Below are 20,883 nucleotides of genomic sequence, written 5' to 3'. Positions count from 1 at the left end.
GTACAGTGAGTCCTGTCTAGACACTGGCAGACAGTGCCTGCTGGGAGGTGAGGAGAGAGCCAGGTAGGGTTCTGGCAAATGCTGCCCATTGTGACTGGGCTAGCATTGCCTTTTTGTGCCCAGGTTGTTTGTGGAGCTCTGTGGGGGCCTCTCTGGACACCACAGCATAAGGCATAGGAGGACTGTGGAGGGAACAGGAGCAGCTCAGTGATGGGGATTGGAAGCAGTTTCTGGGATGGAGGGAGAACAGATTTCCACTGTCATTCCCACTTGGGAGGATATTTAAAACGTGTACGTGTCTCATTGAAAAGCAACAGTAATTTTTGGGCCAGAGACCAGGAGGCATAGAAGGGTAGATTGGGAGAAGCCAGGCCTCCCCTGCCCTGTCCTCTGGTCTCCCAGTCCCTTCCTCCTACAGAACAGTGTCTTGTGGAACCAGAGGAGCAGTTGTGATGCCTTGTTGGGGTCAAGCTGGCTCCCTCGGAAATTGCTAGGGCTGAGATTGGTTGGTTGGGGTCCTAGGACTTGTTCCACTCCTAGCAGTGGAGGGAGAGACCACACCCAAAGCCATGCAGATATTGCCCAGGTCTCCTCCTTGGGCTTCCCTAGACCCTTCTAGAGCTTTAAAGTCTCAATGGCCAAAATCCCTACCCACTCCAGTCCAGCTCCTCTGTGGATCTCTGACTTCCAGAGGGAGAAAGGATAAGAGCAGAGGTCATGGGGGGACAGGGGCTGACCCCAAACCTAGACAGCTCATGCCTTATGTGTCCTGTTCACCATGCTCCCCCAGGGGAGGACTCAGAATACCAGTCACAGTGATGATTGAGTGAATCTCCTCATCCCATATGAACCACCCAGTCTTCTTTCTTCCCCCTTTTGGACCTTCTGCTGTGGAGATGGTTCTGAGTTGTGACCAGGGAAGCCCCACAGAGGGGGTTGAGCGTATCTCTCCACAGCAAGGACACTGAAATTCAGATGGAGCAGTGATTTGTAGGGGAGACACAGCCCTAGAGGCAGGTTCCTAGCTGGCCTGGCTGATGGGAAAGTCCTGTGACTGTACACCATACTCACAAGACTTGACAGGCAGCCGGAAGGGGTTCATCTGCTTGCATTCTCTGGTGCTGAACACACAGGATGCTGGTGAAGCATCATGCTGGGGGCTTTGCCTAGAAGAGGTGGCAATTCAGCTGAGCCTTTAAGTGAACCAGGTGTAGGATGTGGGCATGGGGGAAAGAGGATCCTAGGTGAAGGAATCTGTGAGGGTAAAGGTCTGGCATCCTGCAGGTGGGAAGGGAGTAGCTCCTATGGGGAAGGATAGGGTAGCAGGAGTTAAGCCAAAGGTAAAGCAGAGGTTGACTCTACACAGGAGTTAGAGTTGAAAGAGAGAATATGGGTAAAGATCTCACAGGCCGGGTGCTGGTGGCTCACGCCTGTAATCCTAGCTACTTAGGAGGCTGAGATCTGAGGATCATGGTTCAAAGCCAGCCCGGGCAGAAAAGTCCATGAGACTCTTATCTCCAATAAACCACTAGAAAACCAGAAGTGGCGCTGTGGCTCAAGCGGTAGAGTGCTCACCTTGAGCTGAAGAGTGCAGGGACAGCGTCCAAGCCCAGAGTTCAAGCCCCGTGACCAACCACCCCCACAAAAAATCTCACACAGAAGCTCTCCTGTAATCCTAGCTATTTAAGAGGCTGAGATCTGAGGATTGTGGTTCAAAATCAGCCAGGGCAGGAAAGTCCGTGAAACTCTTTTTTTTTTTTGGGGGGGGGGGAGAGTGGGGATCCTGTTGTGGGGCCTGAACTCTGGGCCTGGGCTCTGTCCCTCAGCTCTTCAGCTCAAGGCTAGTGCTCTACCACTTGAGCTACAGCACCACTTCCGGCTTTTTTCTTTTTGCTGCTTATGTGGTACTGAGTAATCGAACCCAGGGCCTCATGCATGCAAGGCAAGCACTCTACCACTGAGCCACCTTCCCAGCCCAAGTCTGTGAAATTCTTATCTCCAGTTAACCATCAGAAAACTAGAAGTGGTGCCATGGCTCAAAGTGGTAGAGTGCTTGCCTTGAGTGAAAAAGCTCAAGGACAGTGCCCAGGCCCCGAGTTCAAGCTGCATAACTGACCAAAAAAAATTTTTTTTTTCACACAGAATCAAAATGACCTGTGAAGGAAAGAGCTTACAATCCCTCAAGTGCCTTATTGCTTCATGTACAACACATTTCCTGAGTTAATTAATCATCATTAGCTCTTAGAGGTAACTGTAGTTAACCCATATTATAGGGTGGAAATTGAGACACAGAAGGGCAAAGCAAACTTCCCCATAGGGCCATACTGATAAGAAAGGGTTGGGAGGGGATTTGTACAAAGCACACAAGAGCACAGCCCACATGCTCAACCTTGCAGAGACTGTTGTTTGGATGGTTAGGAGGTGCTGTTTTGTGCATAGCAAACTCGTGCTGTAAGGAAATAAGTTCCTATTAAAGACACATGGGCAACCTCTGAATTTAGTTAAGTTAAATGAGTGTGTGAGCTGTCACTGCTATCCCTGATCTGGCTTGGTGACAGGAATCTCAGGTGGCTTTTGATCAAGAGAATGACGTGACCTAGCCAGGTTTAGGATGATAACTTGATAGGTGTCAGATGCCAAGTGGCATCTTCAGGAGGTAAAGCTGGTGGGCAGAGACTCATGAAGAGGGCAGAGGGCCAAGTGAGCACCTGGTTATCTGGGGAAGCATGGGCCCTTGGTGGTGGATAATGGGATTAGGATAAGTTGGGGGTCCCCGTACAACATGCTTCAAGACAGCTGGAATTGGAGATTTCTGCAGAAGAGCCCTGCCTGACCCTGGTATACTGGAGCAGTATTTACTTGTTTGTGCCAGTACTGAGCTCAGGGCCTTGGTGCTATCCCTTATCTTTCTCGCTCAAGCCTAGTGCCATACCACTTAGCCATGTTAACATTATCCCCACCTCTGGTCCACAGCTCCACCCAGACCTGAGCTCCTCCCTGTCCTAGAGTTCCTGCCATACAGCTGGCTACTCCCTCTCTCCACCCAGACCTACTTCTGCATGCATCTACCTCACTATGGGCCCCAGAACTACCTGCCACTTGGATAGGGGCACACACCATGTGTTTCCTCTCCCAGAAGATATGGCCCCTTTAATAAACCTTATAATAATCTTTCTTCTGTGCTTGCTTGCCTCCACGCAGTCCCCTGGGATGGTTGTGAAGGGTCCTTACAAGCCACAGCTCCATTTCTGTTTTTTTGTTGGTTAATTGGAGATAAGAATCTCATAGGCTTTCCTTCTTGGACTGACTTTGAACTGTGATCCTCAGATCTCAGCCCCGTGAGTAGCTAGGATTATAGTCGTGAACCATCAACACCTGGCTTGGAGCAATATTTTTTAAAAGGGGAAAATATCTTTGCAACTGCATGGGTAATTCTGCAGCTTCGAAAAGTATGTTTGCAGAAGAATAGAAATGCCCTACTTTAGAGAAATAACCAAATAGATAATTTGGAAACTTTAAAAGACGGCTCAAGCATGTAGCTGTTAGCTTTAGGGTAAGCAAATTAACCAGGCTGAGGAGTTTATTGAAACTAAATCCTTTCAGAAATACCAAAGTGGCTAAGACTGATTAGACTGCTTGTGACAGAGGTACACATTGGAGGGACCCAGCAAAGTCAGGCATTCTCCAGTGCAGCCCCTAGCAAAATCTGAGCTGCAAATGTGGCAACTGCCCACTTGGGGTGAGCTCTTGATCACTAAGTTCAGGAAATTACAGTCAGTTCCTGGAGCTAGGTGTAGCAAAAGGTCATTATCGTCAAAGATGAGGATGAATTTAAGATCCTTCTAATTGTTGTCAGTCGTGTCTTGTCTGAATAGTTTCTAAAATGTATATTTTTTTTGTCATGTTCTTATTTATCCCTAAGATTACTTACTTTGTCAAATTCTTCTTGGCAAACATTTACTCGTTATGTGCTATCTCTGCGCACCGCCCTGCGGAGGAGGACACACTGGGAAGGGGAGGTAATTACTGAGTCCTAGCAGGTGTCCTATTAGGCTTTTGTACTGGCTGTTATTCCTGCCTGAGCCCTCTTTTGCCCAGATCTTTATGTATCTTGCTCCTTTTTTTCTTGCCTTAGCTAAATGCTGCTTTCTGTGGAAAATGCTTCCTCTCCACCTCCATTATCACCTGCTGTCCTAGGATGCTGTTTTGTTTCCTTGCTAGACATTTTCTCTCTGTGTTCACATCTCTGTTTACTGCCTTTTTCCCCATAATACTAGAATGTAAGCTCTTCCCAGACTGGGCCTCCATCCAGCTTTCCATCCATTGTCGGGCAAGGATAGATGTGGGTACCCTGGAAATAATTATGGAATGAATGAGTGTGTCTGATTTGTTCAACAGCTCTGGAGAGATGTGACTATTTATTTATTTTATATCAAAGAAGGAGAAATTGGGCTCTGAGTTGCAAAGATTTGCCTCGATTCTCTCAGCCAGCAATGCTTGTGTGGGAATCTGAACTTGATTCTATTGGCCTCTTGTGTAATCAACCTCTTGTGCCATCTTCAATATGCCACCCACCATGGGGGACCCAGTTCCTACCCCGAAAAAGACAAGATGAGAGACAAATGCATAAATAACTGCTTTATGTTATGAACTGCTATGTTCACGTAGGGATATGTAAGATATCACAGGATGGAGGGGCCCTGACAGAGCTGGTAAATATGCAATAAGGACATGGACATCTTTTATTATTATTATTTTAAAATTTTGTCTGTCATCGTGCTTGAACTCAGCCTGTCCTTGAGCTTTTTTGCTCAAGGGTGGCACTCTACTACTTTGAGCCACAGTGCCACTTCTGGTTTACTGATGCTTAATTGATGATAAGAGTCTCACAGACTTTCTTACCCAGGCTGGCTTTGAACTGTGATCCTCAGATCTCAGCCCCCTGAGTAACTGGGATTACAGGCATGAGCCACCAGTGCCCGGCTGACATGAGTATCTTATGTACCTAGAAATTGAGGCCATGAAAGTGACCTGTCCAAGGTCACTTGAAGCATGAAGGGCAGCAGCAGATTAGAATCTGGCTCCCCATTCTATAGGGCAAGATCTTCAAGAGGAAGTCAAGTTCCACCCTTTCCTTACTTACTGTGAGCAAAGTCTTAACTTCCCTGGACCTTAGTTTCTTTATCTGCAGAAGAGGATGGATATCAGCCCCCTCCCTTGCTGGTGGTGGTTGTCAAGACTCATGGGGGTGAGAATGCTGATTGTGATGATCCTAACAGAAGACCCATGCAGGCCTCCAAAGGCCCAGGTTGACCTTCATGGCTTCCTCTGGGACCAACTGACATTCCTCAGAGCTCTCAGTGACAGTACTGTCATCATCACTGGGGTTGTTTTGACTCCTTTTCACAACAATGTATTTGCAATGAGTCACTGATTACATTAAATCAGATAACTATCTCAAATCAGTTACTGGCATTTGGTTGTACTCTATGTAGAGTTCATTTTTGTTTTAAATTACCATATTGGTGTGTTTTCTTCTTCTTCCTCTTCCTCCTTCTCTTCCTCCTCCTTCTTCGTGTGTGTGTGTGTGTGTGTGTGTGTGTGTGTGTGTGTGTGTGTGTTGGTTGTGGGGCTTGAACTCTGGATCTGGGTGCTGTCCTTGAGCTCTTTCGTTCAATGTGAGTGCTCTACCATTTGAGCCACAGTGCCACTTCCTGTTTTCTGGTGGTTAATTGGAGATAAGAGTCTGTTGGACTTTCCTGCCCAGGCTGGCTTTGAACCATGAACCTCAGATCTCAGCCTCCTGAGAAGCTAGAATTACAGCCATGAGCCACTGGCTCCCAGCTTGGTTTCTTCTTACTATGGCTGACTGGTTTGCCAGGAATAAACAGGGATTGCTTTTCTCTGAAAGCCTCACATATGGTGACAGCACATGTGGCTGGCTTCTTGTGAAATTGTTAGAATAAGTGCAGGGCTAGGAGTCCTTTTCTTTCTTAGAGCAAAGGAGCTAGAGCTGTAATAGATTCTCAACAAAAATTAATTATCTTTGCCGCTGAGCATGATAGTGCATGCAAACCTATAATCCTGGCCCTTGGGTAGTAGGGACCTGAGACGGAAAGTTTGTATCCAAATTGGACTACATAGTGAGAACTTGTTTCCAAAGTAATATCTTTGAATCCTCATAGCAGCAGCTCCTGTTTACCCAATGTAACTGTCTGCCAGACACTGTGCAGACATTCATTTTACGCCTTTAGTATATCCCCAAGGTTGTGCAGCCACCACAACTCTCTAATTCTACAGCATTTCCTTCACTTATGAAACAGCCTTTGTTTCCTCATAGTCACAGTCAGTCCCATACCTCTATTTATTCCCCTGCCCTCCTCCACCCCTGGCCAACATAGGTCTGCTTTTTGACTCTGTAGACTGCCTCCCTCGTCTGGACATTGAATATAAATAGAATCATGAAACATTTGTCCTTTCCTGACTTATTTTTTTTACTTAGCACCCTGAAGGTTCATTTACATTATAGCCTTTGTCAGAATTTCATTTCTTCCCTCCCTCCCCTCCCTCTCTCCCTTCCTCCTTTCCTTCCTTCCTTCCTTCCTTCCTTCTTTCCTTCCTTCCTCTCCCAGTTCTGGAGTTGAGCTCAGGGCTTTGTGCTTGTTAGGCAGGTATCTTACCACTTGAGCCTCCGTGCCACCCCCCCCCCCCCCACCTCTCTTTGCTTTAGTTGCTTTTAAAATAGTAGCTCACATTTTAACCTCACATTTTTTAGCCTGGATTGTGAACCCCTATTTAGTTTGCCTGCATAGCTGAGATAATAGGTATGCTAGCTTTATTGATTACAAAAGGGGGCAATAACTTTTTTCCCAGGCTGGCCTCAAACCTCCTGAATCACCACCTCCCAAGAAGATGGAATTATAAACATGAGCCACTGTACCTGGCTTAATTTCATCCCTTCTTATGGATGAATAGTATTCCAGTGTATGGATAGATCATATTTTGTTTATCCATTCTCCCATTGGTGGGCATTTGGGTTGTTTCCACTTTCAGGCTGTTGTGAAGGATGAAGTTGTGAAGATTCACATGCTGGTTTTGGGTGAAATCCCCTCCTCACTGTACTGAAGAAGACCCTGAGCGGGGTTAACTTACTCATGGTCCCACAACTAGAAAACTGGCCCCAGAAAAGCCTTGGTTTGGACCTGAGATCTTCCTTCTTAAGTCTGTGCCTTGGGTCAGTAGCATGTGCCCTGATTGGATGTGTGATGCCTGAGTCGGGAACCCAGGTCCCAGTCTCCACCTCAAAGCAAAGACACTGTGGCTACCTCATTAGCTTGCCAGGTTGGGGTCTCACATAGGTTGATGATAAAGTACCTATGAGATTCAGGATTCAAATATGTAGTGAATCTTAAGGGCATAGCCACCATGCTCCATAGCTACTGGAGCTTGGCCCTCCATTCCTATTGGACCAAGTCTCTGTAGACTCAGCTTTGTTAGCAAGAACAGCTAGATGTTAGGGATGTCATTTACTTTAAACTGAGGGTGTTTATAAAAAGTCACAAAAACAAAAAAGGTCACAGCACCTGATCTAAAAATTCCATGTGACTCAGGTACTCATGAAGTAGAAAGTGAACCCCCCACCCTAAACTCACAGACAATGGTCTTGCATCCCAGAAATGACCCTTCCAGAAGTAGCCTCTGCCTGTCTCTCTTGCTGACCTTCTTGCTACTGTGTTGTGCTAGAACTTTCTAGACTTTTGCAGTGCTCACTGAGCACTTCCTCCTGTGCTGGTCCCTTTATAGGTGGCACTGCATAGGGAACAAGAGGGAAACACTGCTGTAGAGATCAGAAATTAAACACCAAAACAGGGCCCAAAGGCCTGAGAACAGAGGTCTTAGGAAAGGGGACAGGGAGGGAAAGGAGAAAGAAGAGAATGGAGAGAGGACCAGTCAAGAGGATGGGGCTCCTGCTGCTCTGTGGGCCTTTGACAGCTACAGGGTGAATGCTGGGTTAGGCACTTCTGCTAAGAGTTGTGGGCCACAGTGCTGGGTGATGCCTGAGCAATGAGGCAGTTTATTGCCTGCCTAAATTCTGTCAGCATGTCCCTGCTCTGCAGACTAAGTAGCATTTCAGAGACTAGAAGTCTGACTCTCCCATTGGATATATGCTCTGAGTCTCTAGTATTTGCTTCTTCCTGGAGGTGCTGTCATTTCATCTGGCAAAGTGGGCCCTGACTCATCCCAGTGGGCCTAGATCTGGTTTTCATTTTCATGTTCCAGAAAAATCTCTTTTTGTGAGATCAAGCCCCTGGGTGAGAGCTCTCTGCGGCCCTCAACCTCTATCCTGGCTCCAGCTCCTCCATTTGCCTGTTCTGGCTGAGTTTCCACAGTGGTAAAATAGTGTGGAGGAACAGAATGGTTCTGCTCTTTGTTCTCTACTGCTGGTGGGGTGGTTGTGAGAGTATATAAAGTGCTTGGGCACTTTGTATTCCGTGAATATAAGATGCTCACATTTTGGCAGTACTGGGGTTTGAAATCAGGGCCTTGAGTTTGCTAGGTAAGCCCTCTACCACATTAGAGTAGCTCTACCCCATTAGCCTATTAGAATAATCAAAGCAGCTTTTCAAAAGCCTGACTTCCAAATCCCAGCCCCCACTAACTGAATATGCATCTCTGCGATAAGACTAGTTCTTAGAGGTCTGCACACCTCTTCAGGCACGTCCAGTGCAAGGCCAAGTCTGAACAGCACTGTCTGGAGTCCAGAATGGCAAGTACCAGGTCTCTGGAGATGATTGGCTAGTGATGTAGCCAAAGGCATAAGAGGCTCTTGAGCTCTGCAGTAAGAGACAAATGCAAACTCCTGGTATACCTGGATATTTCTTACATTTGCCCTTTCAACTCAAGTCCTCCTCAAACTCCATGGAAACTGAAGTTTGTAGTGTTTCATTGTCAACCATGGGAGATCTATCTGCACACCAGAAATGTGATAATCCATTCTTCCCTCCCCAGCAGCTGACTGTCCCAGGTAAGCCACAAACACCTTTTGATCTTCACAGTGCTAGTCATCATTATCTTAATGTGTACTGCTTATGAACTCTATGACCTTTAACAATAAAACTATTTTTTACAAATCGGGTAATATGTACCTTTCTTTCCTTTTGCTTAGTTTCAGCTGTTCCCTCTTTCTCTCTCATTTCCTTCCTTCCGTCACTGCCCTTGAGTTGCTTAGTTCACTTTCATCAATGTCCAGTGCAGCTGATGGACCCCCTCAGATTCTGTGCTCTGCACCCACCTTCCCTTAGATGTACACATGGATACACCATATTTGAGGTAAAGAATCAGAGTCATCTAAAAACAATAGGACAAATTAAGAAGAGATCTTTTGTTTCCTTATCTTTGGAGTTCTTTTCAGTATGCATATTATTTTATATACAAATGAAGAAGTGCTTAGGTAGTACAATTTGGTGCTTTTCTCCTGAGACTATTCTCTGTTGGTTTCACTGTGCCAATCCTACTTCTTAACAAGGACTGGCAGGGTCAGAGTTTTGTCTCTCTAAGCCCTAGGGCAAGCTCAGCTCAGTCTTCTTACTTTCATATAAAAGATTTGCTTCCTTCCTGGATTTTGTTTATTCTAACTTGGTTCTTCCCAAAGGTTAATTTTCATCAGTTATTCATTAGAATTAATTATGTGATAGCTTTCATAAAGGATCTGTGCATTCTGCTAACAGGTTTCTTTATGAACATGAAATACTGTTCTAATTGGAGACTTAAGGCCATTCTCGTTGGCCTTTGGCAATAATTATAATTGCTCAAGTTTCTGGGGAAAGACATGTGGGGTCTAGCTGCTGTCTAGTCCTGAGAAAGGAGCCAGTATGACCTGATATTAATTACCAAGCTTGAAACCCAGTCCTTTTGTTGTCTGTGGACATGTCTACTATATTAGTCACACTTTGTGTAGCCTGAACAAGGTAGGGGAGGAAGGACTTATTTTGGCTTCTGGCTTCAAAGATTTCAGTTCATGGTCCTGGGCTCTGTTAAGGAACTTTACCAGCCTTTCAGTGATAAACAGCTAGAAAAATAACCAGAGACATGAGCTGGATTTTCCATAGGGCACATAAAAATAGTCAATTCACTATGGAATAAGATATGATCAGTCTCATTAGTGAAAGCATTGCAAATTTCAAAAATGTTGAATAGATTTTACTATCTGTTGAATTTTCCATTTTTGCAATGCTCATACAAAATAAGAGAAGATTTGATTTTCTTTTTTTTTCCTTAGTTTTATCAAGAATTGCAGATTGGGAAGCAGGGAGGGAGAGTGATAGAGGGGGTGAGTCTCATCAAGGTACACTGTATGCATATGTGGACATATCAAACGGAAGCCATATTGTACATATAATTGAGGCTAATGAAAATGCAGAGAAAAATAATTGCCCACCACTTTGCAAATCCCATAAGGGCCAGTGAGTTGCTCTTTTCATTTTAGTTGTCAACATTACTGGTTGTCAACATTACCTGCTCCCTGCCTAAGAGCTCCTCTTGAGCATTTCCAATTAAAGTATAGGGTGCCAATCCTGATCATAATAGCAAAGAGGATTTTCTAATTGGTCTTAATTTTTAAAATTTAATAATATCTTCAATAATAAAAACAGTTTTTTATTCTATTTGTAGATTGTTTTTAAATCCTTATTTAATAATAAAAGAAGTTTTATTTATATTTCTGGTAGTAATAGGAATTGAACTCAGGGCCTTGGGCTTGCTAGGTAAGTAATCTACCACTTGAATCATGTCTTCTAATTCTGTTTACCAGTTTTTTGTTTTTTGTTTTTTTTTTGGGGTCCGGTCATGGGGCCTGAACTCTGGGCCTGGGCGCTGTCCCTCAGCTCTTCAGCTCAAGGCTAGCGCTCTATCACTTGAGCCACAGCGCTACTTTCGGCTTTTTTTCTTTTTGCTTATGTGGTGCTGAGGAATCGAATCCAGGGCCTCATGCATGCAAGGCAAGCATTCTACCACTGGGCCACCTTCCCAGCCCCTGTTTACCAATTTTTTTTCTCTGTACCTCTACTCAGGATTTTGAGTCACTCAGGATCTGGGTACTACCTTTTAGCTTTTTAATTTTTTTTCTCTGTACCTCTACTCAGGATTTTGAGTCACTCAGGATCTGGGTACTACCTTTTAGCTTTTTAATTAAGACTAAAATTGGTAGCTGACATTTTACCAATTGAGCCACAGCTCTACTTCTAGCTTTTTGGTGGTTACTTGGAGATAAAAATCTCACAGACTGCGGCTGGGAAGGTGGCTCAGTGGTAGAGTGCTTGCTTTGCATGCATGAGGCCCTAGGTTCGATTCCTCAGCACCACGTAAGCAGAAAAAGGGAGGGAGAGTGATAGAGGGGGTGAGTCTCATCAAGGTACACTGTATGCATATGTGGACATATCAAACGGAAGCCATATTGTACATATAATTGAGGCTAATGAAAATGCAGGGAAAAATAATTGCCCACCACTTTGCAAATCCCATAAGGGCCAGTGAGTTGCTCTTTTCATTTTAGTTGTCAGCATTACTGGTTGTCAACATTACCTGCTCCCTGCCTAAGAGCTTCTCTTGCAGCATTTCCAATTAAAGTATAGGATGCCAATCCTGATCATAATAGCAAAGAGGATTTTCTAATTGGTCTTAATTTTTTTTAATTTAATATCTTCAATAATAAAAACAGTTTTTATTCTATTTGTAGATTATTTTTAAATCCTTATTTAATAATAAAAGAAGTTTTATTTATGTGCTTGCTTTGCATGCATGAGGCCCTAGGTTTGATTCATCACATAAGTAGAAAAAGCCGGAAGTGATGCTGTGGCTCAAGTGGTAGAGCACTAGCCTTGAGCTGAAAAGCTGAGGGACAGCGCCCAGGCCTAGAGTTCAGGCCCCAAAACCGACCAAAAAAAAAAAAATCTCACAGACTTTCCTGCCTAGGCTGGTTTTGAACCTCAATCCTTAGAGCCCGGAATAACTAGGATTATAGATATAAGCCACTGGCACATAGTCTGTTTTGATTTCTTAAGTGTCTAGTGTTTCATATTTTTATACAGTTTGGGTCTGTTTTTTAATGATTGTTCTATGGCACATAGATTGGAAAAATACCCTCAGTTAAGAGCTTCTGTTATTCTGATTTTGTTTGGTTGTATTTCAATAAAATATATAAAGTATAAAATCTATCTCGAATTGATTTTTATTCTTAGGTTGAGTCCTTTTTGTTTTTCCAATTCAGACATTTAGTTGATGAGTCATTCCTTAATTTAGCATTGGTTAATATGTCATTATATAATAATGTATTAACAATATACCCTTGATATCCATTGGTAATGTGGTTCAAAGGACTGTCATTGAGGAAAACCTATATATGCTCAGGACACATGGAGTTCACTGTAGATACTTGAGTTCATTTTTCCCACAAGACCACTGACTTCCACTAAAGAAGTTCTGCTTTTCGGCAATTTAAAACTTTTCACTTTTTCTCTTAAATTAAGCACAATATTTTCAACCTTGCTTTTGGGATACCATTTGCTCTTTTGGATTCATACTGTATTTTCGCAAAATTAAGGATATAGAACTACTCAGCAGATCACACAGTGATTTAAACAGCTGACAAAAGCGTGGGACTTGTTAGTTTAGGTGCTTTATATGCATATAGGATTTTAAATGTTTTGTTCTGAAATCTCTTTGCTTTTTCTCTCTTTTATTTTAAATTTCACTTGGACAAAACCACATGTATTAAGCCATTCTTTGGTGGCCTATACTTGTAATCCTTAACTACTCAGGAAGCTGAGATCTGAACAGCTTAAGTTCAAAGCCAGCCAGGCAGAAAAATCCTGCAAGATTCTTATCTCCAATTAACTAGCAAACAAACAAACAAATGAACAAAAAACCCAACACTTGGAAATGAAGACTCAAGTGTAGAGCTCCAGCCTTGAATAAAAAAGGTTAGACAAGAGCACAAGCTTCCAAATTCAAGCCTCAGTACTGGTTCTAAAAATAAAAAAGCATAACAAAAAAGGCTTCTGAACTTTTCTTCATGGTCATATGGTTAGATACATTTTCTATTATGATTGTCTATTTTATATTATTGCTGTTATTTGGAACAGGTTCTTTTTTATACTTTTTTATTGTAAAAATGCTGTACAGAGGGGTTACAGTTACATGAGCAAGTTAACAAATATTCCTATTGAGCATTGTTGTCTCCTCCTTTGTTTTCCCCCTACCATCCCTTCCCTCCCACCTCCACAACTACAACACCCTCCCGGCCCCCCCCCCCCCCCCCCCCCGCCCCGCCCCGCCCAAGTTGTAAAGTTCATTTTCTTTTTTTTTTTTTTTTGTCGGTCGTGGGGCTTGAACTCTGGGCCTGGGCTCTGTCCCTCAGCTCTTCAGCTCAAGGCGAGCGCTCTACCACTAGAGCTACAGCGCCACTTCCGGTTTTCTGGTGGTTTATTGGAGATAGGAGTCTCATGGTCTCTCCTGCCCGGGCTGGCTTTGAACCGTGATCCTCAGATCTCAGCCTCCTGAGTAGCTAGGATTACAGGCGTGAGCCACCAGCGCCCGGCTTTCATTTTCAACATAGTGTTTTGTACATCTCATTGTTACAATGGGTCAACCAGCATCCTTATTTAAGCATTTTGTTTTTTCCCTTCCTCTCCCCAAATTAGAGAAGTGTATATACAGGATGCAGGGCACCGACATCAAATACAGTGAAGACAGGGGTTATACCATGGGGGAGGAACATACAAAGCAACAAAAAAATCACAGGGTACATTATAAATATGTTAGAAACAATAGCAAGAAAGAAAAAAAGATATTTATTTCCCTATCTTGGGGTTCATTTCACTGAACATCATTTTATATGGTTATATGTACATAGCTTTTGGCCTTTTCTACTTGTCCTACACATGTATTAGTTATTGCAAATAAGGGAAACCATGGGACCTATGTTTCTTTGGGCCTGGCTTACTTCACTTAAGAATGACATTGCCCCATTTGTTAGAAAATGGAAAGACTTGGAACAAGTTCTTTAAAAACTTTATTTTATTGCTGTTATGAATTGACAGTCTATTTTGATTGCTTTGCTGGTCACTTTTTAATGCTTGTGGCTTTCCACATGACTGGTCTGCATTTCTGAGCTGGTGTATTCACTTTATATGCACATAATAATATTGGGGGCCTGTACCAGATGTCTGTGCTTTTTCTTTCATTGGCTAGAATTTTCAAGACCTACTCAGGGATGTTGAAAACTAAAGACGTGTGTGTGTGTGTGTGTGCGCATGTTGAGCTAGTAATGGGGCTTGGATTTAGGACTTGAGTACTGTCCCTCAGCTTTTTCACTCATGTGTGGTACACTACCACTTGAGCCATAGTTCTACTTCTGGCTCTTTTGCTGGCTAATTGGGTATGAGTTTCACAGACATTCCTGCCTGGGTGGTTTTGAACCATGATCCTAGATCTTAAGCTTCTTAAGTAGCTAGGGTTACAGGTGTGAGCCACTGGTGCCCATGAAGATATCCTTTAGATACATCTTGTTTTAAGGAAAACTGCAGTATCCTTGATGTTGCTTCTGACCTATATAATGAAATTTGCCTGCTCCTAACCAAAGGACTCTGTGAAAACTCTTTCTAGTCCTTTGTGCATCTGGCACAAAGCATTAAGGAGTTCATTGTTTGAATATTGCTCTTCCTAGAATCCCTAGCTTACCCCAGAGTCTCAGTCTGAAGTGCTGGTAAACTTTCAGTTCAGTTCTTGGTCTCTTCTGAAGCTTGTTCTCTTATCTGTTCCTACTTGGAACTTGACCTCTCTTCTGCTGACCTCACTTGCTAATACAGGCTGGTGGCCCTGACACTGAATAACAAACAGCAGGACTATAGTTATTTGCAGCCCTGGACCGAGAGGCACTGATCATACTTCTTGACAGGCTACCTGGCAGAGAAGTTCATAGACTCTTAGTCATCTGGACCTTTGCCCTTTGTCTGTCTGTCCTTTTCCTTTTCTCGGACCAGCTCAGCAAGGCCACCTATGTTGAATATTAGGCACTGTTTGTTTTGTTTTGTTTGGGGGGAGGGTAGGGTTTGGTAGTATATTTCTAGATTAGTGGGAAAACAGACCACAAAAGGAGTGGTTGATACAGTGCAGGATGAAGAGTTCTCATGATGAGACACAGTGGCTGGGGCAGTAATTGCTTAGGGTAGTCAGAGACAGCTTCAAAGAGGAGATGACATTTGAACTGGGACTTAAAGCAAGAGTAGAAATTCCATAGGGCAGTTGAAGGAGAAAAGTTTTAATTATGACCATTTCTGTATACTCTGTATTATTGTTGCTGTTAGGAATAGGGCCTTTTAAATCCATGCCTTTGTTTTTCTTTAAAAAATTTTTTTGTTGTTGTTGTTGGTCATGGGAACTTGAACTCAGGACCTGGGGGCTATCCCTGAGATTTTTGGCTCAAGGCTAGCACTCTTCCACTTTGAGCCACAGTGCTACTTCTGGTTAATTGGACATAAGAGCCTCACAGACTTTCTTGCCCAGCCTGGCTTTGAACCACGATCCTCAGATGCCTCCTGAGTAGCTAGGATTACAGGTGTGAGCCACTGGCACCTGGCTTATTCTGGTGTATAATGCGAATGTTATGGAAGTTTACATAGTTGTTTTAGAGCCATCTGCAAAGGTTCAGAGGCTTGGATTTCTCCTTTCTAGAGAAAAGGGTCTTGCTGAGCTAGATGGGGTGATGTTGGCAGAGTAATGAGATCTCCTGGGGACCAGGATCAGGAGATGATCATTTCCCCAGCATGCTTCAGGAAGATGTGGGACGGGTGCTGGTCTAGAGGCAAGGAGGAGGTGGATAGAGCAGAGAGGAGATTGACAGCACAGTGGGAGGGGAGGAGACAACAGAGATGGCCCTCTGCCCACTTAGCTTCCAGGTGGTCTGTGAGCCATCATTTTATGATCGTTTCCATGACAACCCTGCAGGCATAGGATAATAGTCTAATTTTACAGATGAGGAAACCTAGAGGATAAGCTAGGCAGTCTAATTTCTGAGCTCTGAGATTTTGGTGTTTGGGTGCTACCTTAAATACATACACACGTGCTCCCCTATGTCATCATCATGGAGAGTAACTCACTTGCCATATAATTCATCCATTTAAAGTATACTATGTTGACACATGGATCAAATGGTAAAGTTAAAAAAAAATAACAACAATGTACCATTCCTTGGCTTTGTTATACAGTATTCATAAGGTTGTGCAATCATCACCAATATCCAATTTAAGAGCATTTTATTTTCCCTGTAAAGAGCCCCCAACCCCATAGTCACCGCCCCTATCATCTCTTCCCTTCTATCTCTGTGCTACCACTAATATACTTCCTGTCCCTGTGGACTTGCCTCATCTGGCATTTATTATAAAGGGAGCCACATTAGCCATCAGCACAAAGAGGCTCAGGGACAGAGCCCAGGCCCTGAGTTCAAGCCACACAACCAACAAAAAAAGGGGGAGCAATATAACGTGTGGCTTTTGTGACAGGTTTGACTTGGCATCATGTTTTTATATCCATCATATTCTAGCACACTTTGGCATTTCCTTTTTATGCCTGAGTTTATTTATTTATTTATTTATTTTTTTGACATATCATATGTAGTTGGTCCATTTCTCATTGATGGACCATTGATGGACATTTGACTTGTTCTACTTTATTATGCATAACACTGCATCATGTAAAGTGGTTGTATGTGTGGGTCTGTGTCTACACTCTCCTGGGTGCATATGGGGGAGTGGTCTCAGGGGTCACACAGTCACTGTTCAATCACTGAGGAGCCACCAGGAAATTATGCATAGAAGCTTCCTGGCTGCTTCTTTGGAGCCTGGCAGCTGTGTGACGGGCCTGGGTGCATTGTACTCTTTCTTTCCTTCTTTCCATCCTTTCGTCTTTCTTTCTTGCTTGCTTGCTTGCTTGCTTGCTTCCTTCCTTCTTACTTTCTTTTTTCTTTTTCTTTCTTTCTTCCATTCTTTCCTTCCTTCCCTTCTCCTCTCCTTCTCCTTCCCCTCTTCTTTCCTCGTCCTCCTCGTCCTCCTCACCCTCCTCATCGTCCTCCTCCTTCTTTTTTGCCATTTCTGGGGCTTGAACTCAGGGCCTGGTCACTGTCCCTGAGCTTTTTTGCTCAAGGTTTTTGCTCAGTGGTAGACTGCTTGCCTTGCATGCATGAGGCCCTAGGTTCAATTCCTTAGCACCAAATAAGCAGAAAAAGCTGGAAGTGGCGCTGTGGCTCAAGTGGTAGAGTGCTAGTCTTGAGCTGAAGAGCTGAGGGACAGTGCCCAGGCCCAGAGTTCAGGCCCCATGACCAACTGCTAGCAAGCAGTAGTAACAGAAAGTACTAGATGTGGGCTGGGAAGGTGGCTCAGTGGTAGAGCGCTTGCCTTGCATGCCTGAGGCCCTGGGTTCGATTCCTTAGCACCACATAAGCAAAAAGAAAAAAGCCGAAAGTGGCGCTGTGGCTCAAGTGGTAGCGTGCTAGCCTTGAGCTGAAGAGCTGAGGGACAGTGCCCAGACTCATAGTTCAGGCCCCACAACTGGACCCCAGAAAAAAAAGAAAGTACTAGATGCTGCTGACAGGGGCCTTCTGGGAGAAAAAGGGCAGGTTCTAAAGTCAGGAATGAGACAGGCAGGAGGAGAGATGTGTTGGGTCCCTGTGGGTCTGGGCAGTTTCTTCAGCAGCTGTGGCTGATAACTCTGATCTGTGTTTGTCCTTTGGCTGCAGACCTGGCAGAGTGCAAGCTGGTTTCCTTCCCCATTGGCATCTACAAGGTCCTGCGGAATGTCTCTGACCAAATCCACCTCATCACACTGGCGAACAATGAGCTCAAGTCCCTCACCAGCAAGTTCATGACCACGTTCAGTCAGCTCAGAGGTAGGTCCTGGTCAACAGTTCAGGCCCACAGGGAGTGGCAAACCCTTGTCCTCCAGGCTCTCACTCTGTATGAGGGACATTACCAAAGCCAGTCCTAGGTCAAGCCAACCTACAAAGTCATTCCCAGGGGTCAACTCTGAAGTAGACCTGAGTCAACATCAAACTCCAGCTGGTTGTGAATCAGACTGAGTGAGGGCTAAGGGTGCCGGTCTTCCATTGATTCTTCTGTTTTTTTGGGGGGGGAAGGGGTTCTGGTCGTGGGGCCTGAACTCTGGGCCTGAGTGCTGTCCCTCAGCTCTTCAGCTCAAGGCTAGTGCTCTACCACTTGAGCTACAGCGCCACTTTGGCTTTTTTCTTTTTCTGCTTATGTGGTGCTGAGGAATTGAACCCAGGGCCTCAAGCATGCAAGGCAAGCGCTCTACCACTGAGCCAACTTCCCAGCCCTGATTCTTCTGTTTTGAACAGACCAGCAGGAGGGCATTTAGGCCCTGAGGCCCGGCAATAATGATTCTTGGTAGACTTGAATGAGGGACTTTACATACCCCGTGCAGCATTGTTCACCATGCTGCATTCCCAGCTTAGGAGTGAATGATGCCAGTTGGCATTTTCTTTCTGGGCACACAGAGCACACAGATGTGGTGCCAGGAGGCAGATGGGCAGGAAGCCAGTGGTGGGCATTGCAGAGCTTCGGAAATGGCTCTTTTGGATGGCTAAGCCTGATGCTGACACCATGGCACCCACTCCTTTCTCTGAAGGCAACGCTCCTTCCTGCCACCTGTGCCAAGATGCTACAACCCAGTCACTTGTGTGTTTGTAGAATGATAGGGCAGGGGGATGGGAGAGAGCAGGAGGAGCCTAGGAAAGGTAGTCTCTGCCTTTGAGGGTTCCCTGGCTGCTAAGGCATGAGTAGGGTTTAAAATTGCCAGTGGCACAGGAGCAGCTAGGGCAAGTCTATCTCACGCAGCAGATTTTAAGCTTGGCAGGCTTCCTTGAGGAGGCATGCCCAGAAGGCAATGGACAAACCTAGTCCCGCTACTTCCAATAGGAAGAAGCTTGTGCAAAATGGCTCAGAAGGGGGTCAGGAGGTCCTGGAAAGGCTACCAGCAAGGTTCACAGAGAATCGTACAGAGGAAGGGGAGGGTCGCTTCTGGGAAGGCTCACAATGCTCGTTGCCTTCATACCTATAAAGTGAAAAGTTCTGATGACTGCGGGTCCATTTCCCAGGAGCCATCCCTGGTGCCTGGGCCTGCTTTTCTCTGCTTGCTTTCCTCAACTACTTGTCCCTAGCTGAAATCAGAATCAATTGAGGAGCTTTTCTAAAAACACATTAATTTTGGTTGTACCCCCAGAATGAGCCATTCTAAGGCGCTGGCTGCCAAGATTGAGAACCACAGTTCAGGGGTTATAAACATTAATGCCTAGGATATGACTGTGCAACTAATGAGGGATTCTGGTTGGGGGTAGAGCAATAGAAAGTGGTGGGGACTGTGGCAACTTAGCCTTGTTCAGCTTTAGCCAGTGTGCCATGAGAGACAACGGGCCTGTGTCACCCACTGTTTAACTATTTAGTAGATATGGGAAATAAGCATTTTTTTGTGAATTTTAAGTACTACAAAATCCAAAGGCCAATGGAACGTTTTTAAGGTAGATTTAGCCCACCAATACTAATTGTGACAATCTCCTGAAATATTAGCATTGCCTCTACCATTCCACTTCTGGGATAGAGAAGGAGGACCATGGAAAGAGGGCTGGTCCAGGGCAACCCAACAGGACACCTAGGACTGGGACCCAGGTTATCCACTGCCCAGGTCAGAGATGCTTTTCTCAGGCTGCCTATATTAGTTCAAGTGTCCTCTAGTACGGAATCTAGCAAACTTAGGTAGATATTTCCACTCTAGAAAAGTTGAGAAGGGGCTGGGAAGGTGGCTCAGTGATAGAGCATTTGCCTTGCATGCATGAGGCCCTGGGTTCGATTCCTCAGCACCACATAAGCAAAAAAGAAAAAAGCCGGCAGTGGCGCTGTGGCTCAAGTGGTAGAGTGCTAGCCTTGAGCTGAAGAGCTGAGGGACAGCGCCCAGGCCCAGAGTTCAGGCCCCACGACCGGAACCCCCCCCCCCAAAAAAAAGAAAAGTTGAGAAGGCATGGGCACCCCCAGGAAGGGCAGTCAGACAGGGATTTCCTTTGGGGTTAGATAAGAGGTCAAGTGTATTCTTCTCAAGTCCAGTCCTCTGAGCACCTGGTATTTTCCAGACCAGTGTCTGGAGGTAGGAAAACCTAGGAGGTGAATAAGCCAGGGTGTCTGTCTCCTTGCAGTAGCCCAGGTTTGCATGATAAATACATCCTCACCTCTGGAGCCTGGGTAAGGTACTGATGGGGACTATGTGCCAGAAGACTCCTGGGCAGAGGAATGGATGCTTCCTGAGAGTGGTAGTGGTAGTGGCAGAGGTGGAGGCTGTGGGGAAGGGGGCAAGAAGAAAGAGGAGGAGGGAGACAAGGAGAGAAGTAGGGAAGGAGAGAGGGAAAGAGAGAAGGAGGGAGGGAGGGAAGGAAGGAAGTAGGTGGGAGGAGAGGAGAGAGAGAGGGAGGGAGGAAAGGAGGAAAAGAGAAGGAGGGAGGGAAAAGAAAAGCTTTCAGAGGACTTGACAGTGGGGCCATAAGTGTCTCATACACAGAGTGGGGCGGGGGGGAGAGGAGCCCTCACCAGCAGCATGGGGCTCAGCTGCAGAGAAGTGTTTAGGATGATGCCCTTTGGGTCAGAAGCCTATTGGGTGCCGTTCGAACGCCTCCTCAGTGCAGAGCCCTGCCTGCAAAGAAAGGCTGGCCCACTGCTAATTGGATTTCACACAGCGTATTGAGGGCTATGTGGCCAGGGACGGGGTGAGCTGGAGCTGATTCCCCATCTGGCCCTCGGCTCAAGTCTCTTTCAGCACCAAAGTCCACGTTTG

At 45.1% G+C, this 20,883-nt stretch overlaps 1 protein-coding gene across 3 annotated transcripts in view; it reads left to right on the top strand.

Moving 5' to 3' along the window:
* The window catches only part of Lrrc20 (leucine rich repeat containing 20), a 71,484-nt gene that overhangs the window by 20,469 nt on the left and 30,132 nt on the right, over positions 1 to 20,883 (top strand). For 2 of the 3 annotated variants that reach the window (XM_042696404.1, XM_042696406.1), the window contains one exon: positions 17,789 to 17,938. In XM_042696404.1, the coding sequence (XP_042552338.1) occupies positions 17,789 to 17,938 (150 nt within the window). Of the gene's footprint in view, positions 1 to 6,772; positions 6,825 to 17,788; positions 17,939 to 20,883 lie in introns of those variants that run through there. The other variant, XM_042696405.1, reaches the window with a different exon arrangement.

This window comes from Dipodomys spectabilis, unplaced genomic scaffold (genome assembly GCF_019054845.1).
Source record: "Dipodomys spectabilis isolate Male_0828 unplaced genomic scaffold, ASM1905484v1 ptg000207l, whole genome shotgun sequence".
NCBI lineage: Eukaryota > Metazoa > Chordata > Mammalia > Rodentia > Heteromyidae > Dipodomys > Dipodomys spectabilis.
Note: the sequence above shows the minus strand (reverse complement) of the source record. Positions and strands in the feature narration are given on the sequence as shown.